Source organism: Capricornis sumatraensis, chromosome 22 (assembly GCF_032405125.1).
Source record: "Capricornis sumatraensis isolate serow.1 chromosome 22, serow.2, whole genome shotgun sequence".
Lineage (NCBI taxonomy): Eukaryota > Metazoa > Chordata > Mammalia > Artiodactyla > Bovidae > Capricornis > Capricornis sumatraensis.
This window is the reverse complement of record NC_091090.1, coordinates 15077421-15092114: the sequence shown is the minus strand read 5'-3', so window position 1 is coordinate 15092114 and position 14694 is coordinate 15077421. Positions and strand designations below refer to the sequence as shown.

Here is a 14694-nt window from a genome sequence, read left to right as displayed (position 1 = left end):
AGCTGGGAGTCTGCAATGGCTAGTCAGCCCCATTCTTTTTTTTTTTTTTTTGCATTTTTCAGACAGATATTTTAGTCAACCCCATTCTTAATGCAACCATCGATGGCCCTGGCCTCCTGAGGAGGGAGAGGGCTGCAGAGATTACGTGAAGGGCAGGCCCCACTGACAACCATAAACACACACAGCGGCTGCTGCCCATTAGAACATTTATTTCTCAGAGAGAAAATAAGTTTAAGACAGTCATATTATAGTAGGTAAAATTAACTTTTGTATTCTTTACAAGCATAGATTTTTCTCTGTTTATTACCTCTCTTATACCATCTGTTATAAACAATTCTAGAAAGCAAATAAAGTTACTTTCTACAATAAATAGAGCATCGTGTGCTTCACAGCAGACGCGACTGAGACACATAGGCCCCATGCCACAGCAGGATCTGAGCCGTTTCCCGTTCTAAAAGAGCAGTTTTAAAAATGAGACTCAGAGACGGAAAGATTCAAAGAGACTAAGAAAAAGAAAAAAGGAGAGAGAGACTAAGAAAGAGAAAGTGTTGGGAGGCAGAGACACACAGAAAGAGAAAGCCCCAAGATCTTACAACACAGGTTGAGACAAAGGTCACAGAGTCCACAGCCGACCGACTACCTGGGGAGGGGGGACGTATTGGCTCCTTTAAATAAAACACACTGTGTGCATTTAAAATACTCAGCCACACAATGGAGGACTCCAGTAATGGAAACTATAGGCCTGAATAATTTAGAACAGTATTTTACAATTATATACACTATGTCCTTCCCTAGCCATAGGCATTGTAGTTTTATTATTGTACAAAATCCAAAACCCCGTCCTTTATTATGTTATAGAGAGTTTTGTTGGTTCCCTTTTAAACTCTGGCTCGTGTCCCAAACGTATAAGAAGTCGTGGCGGTTGGTAGGTTGTATTTTTAAAAAGTCAAGTGCGTAAAAATGGCAGTGATCTCCCCAGTGACTTCGTTTTGTCCAAAACTCCCCTATGAAAAATTTAAAACAATTAAAAAGAACATCAGGTTAAAAATCAACATGGCGATCAGTGGCCGGCAACCTGGCCCTGCAACTTTGGTGCTTAAGAGGTGAAAAGAAACATCAGAGAACAGACATCGAAGCCTCTGAAAGTTGTGTTGGTTTGTCAGTCAGCATTCCCCCGTTTCACAGTTTTTGTTTTTTTTTTTCCCTTCTGTTTTTGAGAAGGTAAAGGTGGAGAGGGGGTTGGAGGAAAAGAGGGAAGGGGACAGAGGGTTTGAAAGAAAAGTGCTGCGTTCCTTGCAGTTTAGAGCAGCAGAGGCTGGGCAGGGCAAGCACAGCACAGGAACATGCTGGGCTGTGGGCCCCTCGCCATCCCTGGTGGTAATGAGAGCCTAGAGGCTGCAGGACAGAAAATGAAAACCCATGAGGAGGCTAGGAGGAGGGAAAGGGCAGACCCGGCCAAAGGGCACAGCTTCACCCCAACAGCCCACCGAATCCACATGGACAGATGGCCATGGGCACCAGAAGCCTGGTCTGCTGATGGGAGCCCGCCCAGCCTAAGCCCACCTCTCTGCAAGGCAGAGGCCCGAGGCCCCGCCCCAATCCAAGGGGGCAGCTCTCACAGTCTGGCCTCTGCTGTTTGCCTGCAGCACATACAAGGGGAGGGGAGGTATGCTGGTGAAGGGGTCACCCAAGTGGTAGCTAGCAGCTGGCCTCAAAGGGAATGAGACATAAAAAGAAAAAAGGTCAGTTTGGTGATGGTTTCTGTCAGTTTGGCACAAGAGAAAGCTGGGAAAGGAACACAGGAGAAACAGAGGCTGGGCAGAAGATGGTTCAGGCAAGAGGTAGGAGGAGGGGTGATGGAGGGAGAGGGTGAGCTCCGTGAGATTCCCACAGGACCCGAGTGTATCCACAGCACCTCTGGGGTCAGCGTTAGAGCCTCGCTCACCCTGAGGTGTAGTTAGCTGGGAGTGGGTTGGAGGGCACCAGGCACACCCTTGAGCAAGCCCAAGACCTCTTGCTTTCCAGGGCCAGGTTCATCTCCGTGGCTGGGCCCAAGCTTCACAGCTGTTTCTACTTCTAACTGGTTCTTCAGTGGACCAGCCCCGGGGGAGCTCAGGTGGGAGTTTTTGGCACAGCAGGCCCACCAGGGGAATTACGCAGTTAGTCAAAACTGGGGCCTTGCCCTTGGGGAGGACACAGCCCAGTCCCTGGCCTGCCATAGGAGGGGGAAGCTGCCAGCCGTATGCCTGGCTGGGGCCGGAAGAGGCTGCTCTGTGCCCTGCAGGACGGAGGCAGGGTGGGCCCCCCCTTACAGGTAGCTGGAGGTGACGAAGGAGTGGGGCCCCCGCACTCGGCTCAGGTGGATCATCGCACGGTCGTAGGCCACCTGAACTGACTTGCGGATGCTGGTCTTGCGGCCTTCCAGCATCTTGAGCTTGTCCACAGTGTCTTCCACACCGAGGGGCAGGACTTTGTCCCTTGGAAGCCACTGCCTAAAATATAAGCATAGTAAGAGGCCTGGACCGTAGTGGGTCCCACAGGAGGCTCCTCTGGATTCACTTGCCCATGACCAGCAAAGCCGGGGGGAGGGGACAGGGAGAGGGAGGCAGACTGGGACGCTGCGGGCAGGAGACCACAAAGGGACTCATTTTGTAGCCAGGCCCTTACCTGGGCCCCAGGACACTCGGCTTAGAAGGTTGCTGGAGGGAAGCCCATGTGCCCCTTGGGAGACTAGCTAAGCCATCTGGAGGGCTCTGAGCCTCGCCCTGCCTTGGGGAGTCAGGCAGCTATGTCGAAGAAGTGGAGCTGATGCCAGGAATCAATGAAATGATTTCTGGTGGGGCCTACACCTGTAGTGTTTAAAAGATCCCTGGGTGAGTTGAACATATGGCTGAGAGCCCAGCCTCTGGAGCCAGATCCTGGTTTATATCCCAGTTCTAGCTATAGGTTCTTGGCTTTCTGAGCCTCAGCTTCCTCATCTGCAAAATGGATTGGGAGGGGATTAATGAAGATTTAAATGAGGATCAAATGAAATCACTCATATAAAGCAATCTGCCTAAGGACATGGGGTAAATGCTCGACAGATGATAGTTATCAGCTAGTCCTGCCTCCCCACTCTACAGAAGCAGGGGTGAAGGAATCCTCCTGTTGGCCTTTTAAAACCATGAGCAGACAAGCCCCTTGGAGTGCGTTCTACACTTTCCACAACTCCCCCCCACCCCCCCAGGACCGAGACACGCATTCCCGCAGCCACTGGGAGCAGTGGCAGATTATAGGCTCTCAAGTGAGTCTCTCTCCAGCAATCACCCCCACCAGGGACAGCCAGCATTCAAGGCCTGGTTGATGTTGGGGTACAGGGGCACAGCCCCCATTTCTAACATCTCTAATGAGCTCAAACAGATCAGCTGTGGCCTCTGCAGCAAGTACACTGCAGTTCAACTGCTTTCTCTGCCTAGGGCTGCACTCCTCACCCTTCATGCCCACAGCTCTTCCCAAGAAGCCTCTAACACAAATCTCCATCTCAGAGTGCTTCTCAGAGACTGATATACCAAACTCCTCAGTTACCATTAACACTGTTCATCACTGTTATTCCTAACACTAAATTACTACTATCATGGCAAACGCAGAGACTAGCTGCTGGCAGGTAACCTTTTGCTTTCAACTGAGCACAGAGGCGGAGTGGCTGAGTCCACAGCCCTGTGTACCCCCAGCATGTCAGCATTAGAACAGCATCCCAGTCAGGCTCCCTAGCCTGCATCCTGGCGCACCCTTCCAGCGGCAGCATGCACTCACCAGGTGCGTTTGTTGTCAAAGAAGAGGACAAGGAAGAGCTTCTCTCCAGCCTCGGCCTGTTTCTGCTCGCCCAGCTTCAGCACATCCAGGGGGGGAACAGGGATGGGGACACCATTGTGCAGAAGGCCCTCCCGGGGCATCTTGGGGTCGATGATCTGAAAGCAGAGGGGAGAGGATTCAGCAAGGGACAGATGGGGTAAACTGTGCAGCCTGCTGCGGGACTAAGCACTGAGCTACTCTACACCAGAGCTATGCAGCGGACTGGCCCTGCCTGACTCGGTGAGGGAGGGGCTGACCTCTTCCAATGACCCTCAGTACCCCACATGTAAATCTTGACTCCATTTCCCCAGACACCGTCCTAATCCTTCGGCTCTTTCCAAAAAGAAAGCTTGCTCCATCAACTGTCAGGCCCCAAAGCTGAAAGAGAAGTTCTGGGAAGCCAAGGTCAGGGATTATCAGAAGTGAGTGGACTATCTCTGATGTCCAGGTCAGATAGATAAACACGTTCCTCCCAATGTCCCTTAGGGGAGAGAGGTTGTTTACTTCCCTGCCAATTTCCCTTTAGAACCTGTATAATTCATTTCAAACCCTCAGGGGCCTTCCTAGACACCATGGCTGTGAAAAAGGTTTTGCCTCAGCTAGAGGGTCCATCCCCTTGTTTCACCTAAACATATCTTCTGGTTACCCACCACCTTCCTGTCTATTATTCTTCTGGTGTGTAGACCAGATACAACTTTAACATCCCATGGTAAGATTAGAGAGAAGCCAAGAGACTGAGCTTGGAGGGCTGCTGGAGAGGGGAGAATGATGTGGCTGGAAACAAGGGCCACTGGAAGAATCAGTCCTTGAGGCTGCATGCTCCACAGGGGCAGGGGCTCAGCAAAATGCCTGGTGGCATCAACACAACAATAACTCACCAGTCTATGGAGTACTGACACTGTTACTGAAGCTCCTAATTAGTCACATATCATCTTATTTCATTCTCTTGCTAATGTTGAGAAGTCTGCTGCCTACAGAGGAAAATGCCAAGCACAGAAGGATACAGCTGGCTGGGACAAAAACCAGGCACCTGGACTTGGGGCTTGACTGCCCACCGCCTCTTGCACAGCCCCTGCTATGGCTGATAGTGTCTGTGCACCAAGGCCAGGGAGACTTGGAAACTTACTGAGGAAGCAGCTTTCCCCAGAGATGGAAAAATCGTAATTCCTATACCCTGTCCCAGGGGGCCTCTTCTCATAATAATAAATTGCTCTATTTACTTTTGGGTGTCTGCCAGCTTCCTTACATCTGTCTCAAGATAAGCAGATAAAAGCAGGTGCTCTGGTTAAGAGTTTACTCTAAGGAAGAACCACCCCTACCCTGCCCCCAGCTGTGTGATTTGATAAAAACTCTTAACTCTCAGCCTGTCTGTCCCTCCTAGGACTGATGCCAAAGGTCCTAATGGGAACCACCAGACAAGCTCTCCTGAGCTTCCTCAATCACCAACAGTGGGGCTAGTGCCTGGCTGGGAAACTGGAGGCAGACTGTGAAAAATGTCCCCTCCAAGGGCAGAAACAAGATGGGCAAGTCTCCCTCTTAAGGAGAGGTCACCTCTCTTTTTAAAGATGACAGAGGCAAATGTACTCCAAAATAATAAATAATGGGCCACACTCACTCAAATGTTACGCAGATGTAAAATAACATGGAAATAAAGTTTATGATAACATTTAACATATTACATATTAAATGTGTACACCCACTATTTTTATAGCTATAATAAACAATAAATAGAAGGAACAATACAAAATGCTTACAGATGATATGTCAGGATGCTGGAGGTTTGTGTTGATTGTCTATACAAGCTTCTATAATGTAGATATGTAATTTTTAAAGAAAAACTTTTTTTAAAGAACAAGAGCCCCAGAAAATTAAAAACCATGGTCACTATATGTGCAAGTACATAGTTAAGTACATAGAGGAAATGACTGGGAGAGTATAAACCAAAATAAAAACAGAGGTTGTGTTCAGGTGGTGGCTAAATTTAATTGCAAAAGAAAATTATAATTAAGAAGATAATTAAAAAGGAAAAAAACAGACTAGTTTTAGACTGACTTCTTTGTTTTGGGAGATTTAAAAAGATAAAACCAAACCTGCATAGCCTTAACCTCTTCTTCAACAACTAGCCCAGGGGTCTCACTGAGAGCAGAGGGCAGAGCCTGTGAAGGCAGCCCCAGGCCCAGCCTCCCCAGCGCTGGGTCACAGTGTGGATTTCCCTCCTGCCCCTGCTAAGGAGTGGAGGAGGCTGGCAGCATGGGTTCCGATATGACTCCAGCAAGTGGTGTAACCTCTGGGAGCTACAGTTTCATCACAAGTAGAAAAGAGATCAGAGTTCTTGCACTCTTTACCTGAAGAAGCTGCTGTGAGACCAGAAAGAGCCATAGACACAAATGAGCAAGGAGAGGCTCAGAGCTTTGTGTGTACACATAGGCTGGCAGGGTGGTTCTCAGCTCCCACTACAGATCACTGGGGAAGTATTTTTAAAAAAATATTCATGCTTGGGTCTGGTTTCAGAGTCTAATATGGTACTTTTGAGATGGGGCCTCAGTATCTGCACTGTTTAAAAAATTCCCCGAGATGATTCTGCTATGTCTCAAAGGTTAGAGTCAGTATTTACCAGGGCCAGATGGACATGACCTTCCCAATCAAGATGGTAAAAATAGAATTTTTAGCTACTATTGGTGGGAGTATAAACTGGAAAGTGAAAGTGTTAGTCGCTCAGTTGTACCCAACTCTTTGCGACCCCATGGACTGTAGCCCACCAGACTGCTCTGCTCATGAGATTCTCCAGGCAAGAATACTGGAGGTGGGTAGCCATTTCCTTCTCCAGGGTATTGAACCTGGGTCCCCCGCATTGCATGCAGATTCTCTGCTGAGCCACCAGGGTAGCCCCATATAAACTGGGGTTGCCCCTAACTTTCTAAGGGGCAACTTGGCAATTTGCATCAGAATTTTGCATATCCCCCAAAGAAGACATTCCTAAGACTTCTTCACTGTAAAGAAATAATCATAGACGTGCACAAATGTTACACTACAATGATGCTTACTGCTGGCTGTTTGTCATAGTGAAACATTCAAAATGATCTAAATGACCGACAAGAGAATGGTTAAAATAAGGTACATGCATACAGCTGAAGACAACACAGCCGTGACAGTGATGCCAATGAAGAACGTTTGATGGCATGAGACACGCACGCGCATGGTGTGCTGTTAAATGAAGGGAAGGTTTGAACAGCACATGGTCTAACATTTATGCATTAAACAACAAAAAAAATCAGGGCTGAGGGTATACATCAAGAGGTAATCTGTGAACAGATGGGACTATGGGTGACTTTGAACTCAGTGGCTCAAAACACAGGCTTTGACATTACACATTGTCAAATTCCAACCCTGCCACTTAAAAGCTAGATGACCATGGGTAACAGATCTTCAGTGTTTTCCCCTACAAAATGAGAATAATCATACCTTTCTCCATATTTCAAGGACTTAGCATAACAGACATTTAGCCAAACAGCTAAGCATTATTAGCAGATTTTATAATTCTCTACAATGAGCACATATAACTTTTATGCATAATAATAATTTTTCCATTTAGCAAATAAATATACTCTATTAAAACCCTAAGAGCCCTAGCCTCTGTCTGCATATTGTAACCTATTTTAAGTACCCTAAGCCTAGCTGGTGTGACCCACCCAGGCTGGGATAAAACCTCTCTCCCTTCTGCAGCTAAAGGCACCCTGACTCCCAACCACACTCTGCTGGCTTGATCCAATCAGATAAGCCCTCAAGGCAAGGTAGGGGCCAGAATCCCCCAGGGGAGGGAGAATGGAAGGGCAGACTCACCAAGGCAGGGTAGGAGGGGTAACCTCGGCACTTGGCCCACACCAGCTCCAGGGGCTCCAGGTCTCCGCGGTCTTCAAAGGGCATCAGGAGGCTTCTGCCTGGGGGTGGTGGAGGGGAGGAGACAGGGGGGCTTGGAATAGCTCCCAGGAGGCCTGCCTGGGGCCTCCATTTGACTGGAGCAGTCCAGGAATGAGTCAACAACATCCCCTCCACCCTTCCTCTTCCCTACCCTCTCCTGAGTTTTTAAGACTAGATTAGGGGTCAGCAAACTTGTTCTTTAAAAGGTCAAATAGCACATATTTTAGGTTTTGTGTGCTACATGTCTCCACTGCAGCTACTTATCTCTGCTGTTGTATCATGAAAGCGCTCACGGGTAATTCCTAAATGAATGAGCACTGTTGTGTCCCCATAAAACAATTTCTGGACACTGAAATTTGAATTTTGTATAAATTTCTGTATTACAAAATATTAATATCATTCTCCTTTTGATTTTCAATCATTCAAAAAAAAATGTAAAAACCACTCTTAGCTCATGAAAGTGAAAGCGTTAGTCACTCAGTCGTGTCCAACTCTTTGCGACTCCATGAACTGTAGCCCACCAGGCTCCTCTGTCCATAGAATTCTCCAGGCAAGAATGCTGGAGTGGGTTGCCATTTCCTTCTCCAGGGAATCTTCCGGATCCAGAGATTGAACCTGGGTCTCCTGTATTGCAGGCAGATTTTTACCAAGTGAGCCAACAGGCAACAGGTTACAGTTTGCTGACCTCTAAACTAGAACCCTAGGTTGATGTTCCTTGAAAAAATATAACTACTTCATTACCAGGAATACAGACTATACGGCAGCTTGGCAAAGCCACAGACTGCTCTCTGGGCCTCCCTGACTGGTGGGCCTCTAGATGACAGCTTCATGGAAAAGATGCCTAGGACAAACATCCCAGAAAAACTACCTGCTAAATGAGTTCTTTTCTGGCACGGCCACACCTGGCTACAGGTCACCTTGCTGCACAGCACTCAGCAGAGGTTCTCTCTGTGCCTGTTTTGTCAGAATCTTGCACAGGTCCTGGGGCAGGCACACGTCTTCAGCTTTCCTTGTTCTGCACCTAACGCACTCGCACACAATGGGTCCTTCACAAACATCTCTGAACACAAAGAGGAACCTCCCTTCCCCTTCCCAGCCTATAAACTAGCAACAGTGAGGGGACCACACTCGACTAAGGAAAAACGCCCAAATTCCACAGAGTAGAAATTATGTTCCTAAGGAAACATTACCTCCCATGTTTATAATTTTTTAAAAAAATGAATCACTGGTAATGAGGTCTTGTTTTCTACATACTGAATCAATAGCAATAACCACAAAAAGATAAAATCCAGCATGACTGAAGAGGCAGGCTGCGGGGACACTGGTGCAATCATGTACTGCTGAGGAAACTGCGGACCAGTCTAATCCTTTCACAACACAATCCGGTGGCAAGTCTCAAGAGCCATAAAAAAGCATGAACCATCTGTTCCAGTAAATGCTTTCCCTGGGAATTTGTTCTTAGAAAAATAACTTTTAAAATGACTGAGAGGCATTTGGACAAAAATATGGGTTCACTGCTTTATGTATAGTGTTAAAAGTTGGAAATAACCAAATGTCTAACAATGAAACAAGTAGGTAAATTATAATACATTGATTGGAAAGTTAACATTGAAAAAAGCAAAATATGAAAGAGCATGAGTTCTGCTTTAGCATTCTGTTAAAAATGTGCCTGAAATACATGGAAGGCAACGTAGAGAAACGAAGACAATGGTGTTAAGGTGATGGAACAGTGAAAGGTTGGTTTCCTTTTTAAATCTCCTTTGGCATTATTTTAATAATTACATGGTTCTTAAAATAAGAATAAAATGTCACTACCTGAAGCACAAAGTACGTGCCAAATCCATTCCCAGTTATGCATTAGATGCTGTACAAGTTAATCCAGACATGAGCCCTGCCTTCTAGGCACTGACAGACAGCAAGGAAATATGCAGGCATGCATTCATCAACACACATATGAAAAAAGAAATGGATGCTAAGGGAAAATAAAGCAGTTGGGAATAGGAAATAGGGGAAGAGAAGCCCTGAAGCCTGTATGTTAGATGGAAGCTTCAAAGACAGGGCATCCAGAGTGCACGCCCTCCACGGGACGGCTGGACACAGCTGTGCTCAGAGGACAGCTGCCCTGCACCTGCCCCACCTGAGCACCACCTAGTCCTCTCCTTTGGCTCCACCCTGCCCTTCATTCCCTCAGGCCCAGGAGATGACATCCAAGCACTTTACTGTTTGGACCTGTTGGAATAGACTTTCTCATGGGGAGAAGGGTGGAGTACTGGATCACATGAAATTACAAGGTCATGTGTGAAATTCAGTAACATGGAGCAGACTGGAAATATCTGTCAAGAATACAAATGCATACTTCCTTCAACATAGCAAGAGTATATCTGTAGATATACTCCCCAGGGATACAAAATGAGCTTTGTACCTGGTTGCTCACTGCAACACTGACTATGACAACTTCATGAAAACAATCTAAATGTCCATCTGCAGAGGGCCGGCTGAGTACGCGACAGCACTCCTATGTAGTGGGGCATCAGGCAGCCAATAAAAAGCACAGACGAATCTCCAAGATATATTATTAACCGAAAAAAGGCATGGTTTAGAGGAACGTGCATGTCAGGCTTCCCTGCTCACTCTTGAACATATGTACAAGTTTTTGGCTTGTGTACGTATGGATTACATCTGGAAAGACACAAAAGAAACCACTAAACACTGGCTCGTTCTGACTTTTTTTCACCAAAGCATGTGTCACTTATTCAAAATACGATGAATTATTTAAGAGGAAGGAGACATCTCCCTGCCCAGTGTCCCTGGGTCTGGAGGAGTTCAGGGTCTGGCTGTGGTTCTTCGGAAGGCCTGGTTCCCCCAGAGGCACCTGTACAGCACTCCTTACCTGAGCTGTTGTAGTCGGAGTCTCCATTCACACCTTCCAGGAAGGGTACTCGAGACAGGGCTGGCTTCCCTCGGCTGCGTTTGGGAGGTGTCCGACCACTGCATATAGGGAGGGAGAGGGGAGTGAAATGAGCAATTTAAATGGCTAACACATCCACTTCTGCTGTCTCATCTCTGCCAGGGGCAGAGTTGCAACAACTCTTCAAGGAGAATGGTTTCTCACCTTCCCCTAAAAATTCACACAAACCCATGACATACTTCTGACCAAAATGTTCCCACGAGGCTTAAGGAAACATTTCACCCATGTGGAAGGACTGAACTTGGAAAGTGAAGCCTGCTGCCCTGCCCAGGGATATTGGATTCACCCAGAGGGTAGATCACCTCAGGCACCTGTCAATCCTTCCACAGTCTAAGCAGTCAGGCCACGAGGAGGGCCTGTTCTCATATCCGCCCAGAATCCTTTACTCTGTGGTTCACACAGCTTGTCTAAGAAACCAATTTCTTTTTGAGGCACAAAAATCTGCCTCATTCCCAAATTTTCTATAATGGACATGCCTTACTTCCTTAATTAGGAAAGACATTTTTAAATTGGAAAAACAATCTACTTCTCACTTCTACTTTATGTGTGTGAAGTTTTTCTTAGACAGAGATGGATTTTTTTTAACAAGCAAGCAGACGGGGGTTTTTTTTTTTAATACGGTTATTGCAAGGAGAAAAAAAATCATGTATTAGATAAAGACTAGATGGTAATAGGCAAAAATGAGACTAGTAATACAAGAATAATGATATAACTGGAACCCACATAGGCACTAGTATTTTTAAATTGCTTCCAATGCAATTTCTAATGTACCACCATAGTTAGAAGCCTTTGGGCAAGAATGATGTGGCTATGGTTTTTTTTTTTTCCAATCAAACTTTAAAAACTATTACTGCTATATGCTGCTGCTGCTAAGTCGCTTCAGTTGTGTCCGGCTCTGTGTGACCCCATAGATGGCAGCCAACCAGGCTCTGCCATCACTGGGATTCTCCAGGCAAGAACACTGGAGTGGGTTGCCACTGTCTTCTCTGGTTACTGCTATATAATTATTCCAATAACAAAAATGCTTAAAAGACAGGCCAACAACCTGTAGCAGAGCAGAAATGCGTAAGAAACCTCTAGTAGCATAAGAGGTTGAGGTTAAGACTGGTTGGAGAGTAGAGTGCTCCTGTTTTACTGAATCATAACTGACTTTATCACGGTCTTACACAGAAAACCCAGCACAACCAGAACCTAATCAATCATAATCCTTCACTAACTAGCAGGTTGGGAGCTTTATTCCTGCTGGTCAGGACCTGTTGGGGAAAAAACAAAAGAACACCCAGTTCATATTCAGGATTCAGTTCCCATGCACCCTACAAAAATCTGTCACTGGGCTTAGAGAATCTGAGTCCCTATAAAAATGTAAGAAATGGTAGTTCTATTAGGAAAGCCTCTCCAAGTTTACATCATGGATCTGGGGAGACATCTCCAAATACAACAGAAGAGGTTGCAACCCAGTGGCTATGAGAGAAACTCTGGAGCCAGACTACCTGGGTTCAAAATCTGACTCTTCTACTCATTCATTCTGTTACCCTGAGCAAGTTAGCCTCTCTGAGACTTGTGTTCTCCATGTGATAGTATGAGGATTTAATGGGTTAATATACAGAAAGCACTCAGTGCAGCACACACTAAATACTCAATAAACAGCAAGTATATAGTAAATATTGTTATAAGTGCAGGCTCAGCCACTAAGTCGTATCCAACTCTTTGTGACTCCATGCACCAGACTCCACAGGATTTTCCAGGCAAGAATGCTGGAGTGGGTTGCCATTTCCTCCCCCAGAGGATCTTCTCTACCCAGGGATGGAACCGAAGTTTCCTGCATCTCCTGCATTGGCAGGTCAATTCTTTATTACTGAGCCATCTGGGGAGCCCAAATATTGTTATATAAAAGGCACTAAATTTTAATGTCTCACTTTAATATTATAAATTACTAATGTTATACTATAGGAGGATGAGCTCTGAGAAGGATGAGCTCAGTGGGATAGGATACAACACCAAAACTAGATCCCTATTTTCTTGTTTCACAGAAAAAAAGCACAAGTGACTCAATCATGGCTGGCATTTCAACCCTCTCTCCAAGTTACCCAGGCCTAAGCAGACAGCCCAATCTATAAGTATTTTGTTTACTGGTTTAACATTTATCTCTCCTTTCTAGAAGATAAACTCCATGAGAACAGACATCTTATCAGGGCTTAGAACAGTGCCTTGCTCAATTAATAATTGAGCAAATGACCCATAGAAAAGAGGGCAGCTCCAACTTGCTCAGAAAATCATTAGAAAAGATAAACCCAGAGACAGGAGGGGAAGGGGATGGGATTAGTAACCAGAAATTCTCTCAAGGTTCTTTATCCTACAGTCATATGATCCCAGTCTAATTAATAAGGAAAATCTTCCTTTATGTACTTACCACCACAGTGTTAAGGAGGGAGGAGAGAAGGGAGGGAGAGAGAGAGAAAGAAAGAAAAAATTCTGTGGTTTAAGTTCTAAATCTCCTGTTTCAAACCCTGAAATTCTACTGAGAACCACTGAGTTAAAGAGGAAATGCCTTCCAAGGGCATTGTTTCCACAGTAAGCAGGAACCCAGAGATACTGGTGGCTTTGGCATGCTCTGCAGAAAGGCAAGCAGTGTGAACAGGCAGGCTAGCCAGAGCCTGGCCTGGCTTGCTCCTCTGGCTCACAGCTGGGAAGAGTGCCCTTTGTGGAGAGAGGAGCCCAATACACCTTCTACTTTTAGTCATGGGCTAAGCGGGGACAGTGTGATAACCCCACTCCTAACTGAGTTTCCAGGCACCCTGTCTTTGAAAGGAGTCAGGAATTTCAACCCAGGACCAGGCTAGCAGCATCCTGTAAGATTCTGAAACCTCTGCCTCTTCTCTATGCCTAGTAAGTGTGTTTACCCATCCACTCCCCTTTTTACTCTAGGGCTGCAACAAAGAGAGAGAAAGCTAGGACATATCTGCGGCTTTGTGGGGAAAATCTCAAAGCCCCACTGAAAGCTGGGCCTTGCTGTGGTCAGGGGGCAGCCCAGGCCCAAGGGGCAGCGCCAGGGTAAAGCGAGAACCCAATAGAACCTACACCCAGCCTGCCTTGGAGGCAATTCAAACAAAGACACAGAGTTTTCTGGTGCTGTCCTGCAACTCCTTCCCCTGCTCTGCAACCAGGATCCATCCACTCGCCATGTGGAGGAACCACGAGGTCACCCTTCAGGATAAGTCATTTTCCCTTTGTGGCACCGAGAGTCTCCCATTTCCAAGAGTCCCACACTCCGTGGTATCTTGCAGAGGACACAACACAGAGCAGAGATTCAGTAAACTCTTAGACTTGGAAGATACTTGAAGGTTCTGCTCTCAGATATCCTCCCTTTAGGTGAAAGAATGGGAAGAGAAACCCACCCCTTCCCAGATCAAGGATGGTAGAAGAGCTAGGGCCTCTGTCAGAATAAAGTCAACACCAACCTTCTTATCTGCCCATTTCTTACTCCCACACCACACTTCTAAAGAGGCAGGCCATTGCTATGACACCCCAAAAAGCAAAGGACAAAACCATCTATAACTGGGTTATCTATGGGCTGGGGAGTGGGTGGGAACTGGCTCAAATGCCAGCTTCCCTGGGCAACACAGTCCTGGCTGGCCCCACCCCCTGGAGCCCATTCAGCTCTACAAACCCTGTGAAGCATAAGCCCCACTCCTCCCCTGCAGTCAGATTAGGCCTAACAGTCAAGAGCTACCAGAATCACAGACAAGTGGCCTCAGGAAATAGCAGGGGTAGGGAAAGGGAAAAACTGAGATCAGCGGGAGGAGGTTCCATCTGCAGCTGAAAGGAAATTAAATGGAGAGGTAGCAGAGCTGCCGGCAAAGCTCTGGGACAAGGGCTCTTACCTGCAAGCTTCAAAGGCCAGTCCACTGCCGAGACCCAAACTACATTCTGAGTCAGATCCACTTTCGGTGTGTTTTCCAAAGCCATTGGTCACGCCT

General features: G+C 46.6%; 1 protein-coding gene across 1 annotated transcript in view; it reads right to left on the bottom strand.

The window, feature by feature from the left end:
- Positions 1–262: 262 nt before the first annotated feature.
- The window catches only part of BRPF3 (bromodomain and PHD finger containing 3), a 32072-nt gene continuing 17640 nt past the window's right edge, over positions 263–14694 (bottom strand). Inside the window, exons 8-12 of the mRNA XM_068994126.1 lie at positions 14599–14692; positions 10640–10737; positions 7672–7769; positions 3793–3947; positions 263–2492 (exon numbers count right to left, since the gene is read on the bottom strand). Coding sequence (XP_068850227.1) covers positions 2309–2492; positions 3793–3947; positions 7672–7769; positions 10640–10737; positions 14599–14692 — 629 coding nt within the window. The 3' untranslated portion in view covers positions 263–2308. The remainder of the gene's footprint in view (positions 2493–3792; positions 3948–7671; positions 7770–10639; positions 10738–14598; positions 14693–14694) is intronic.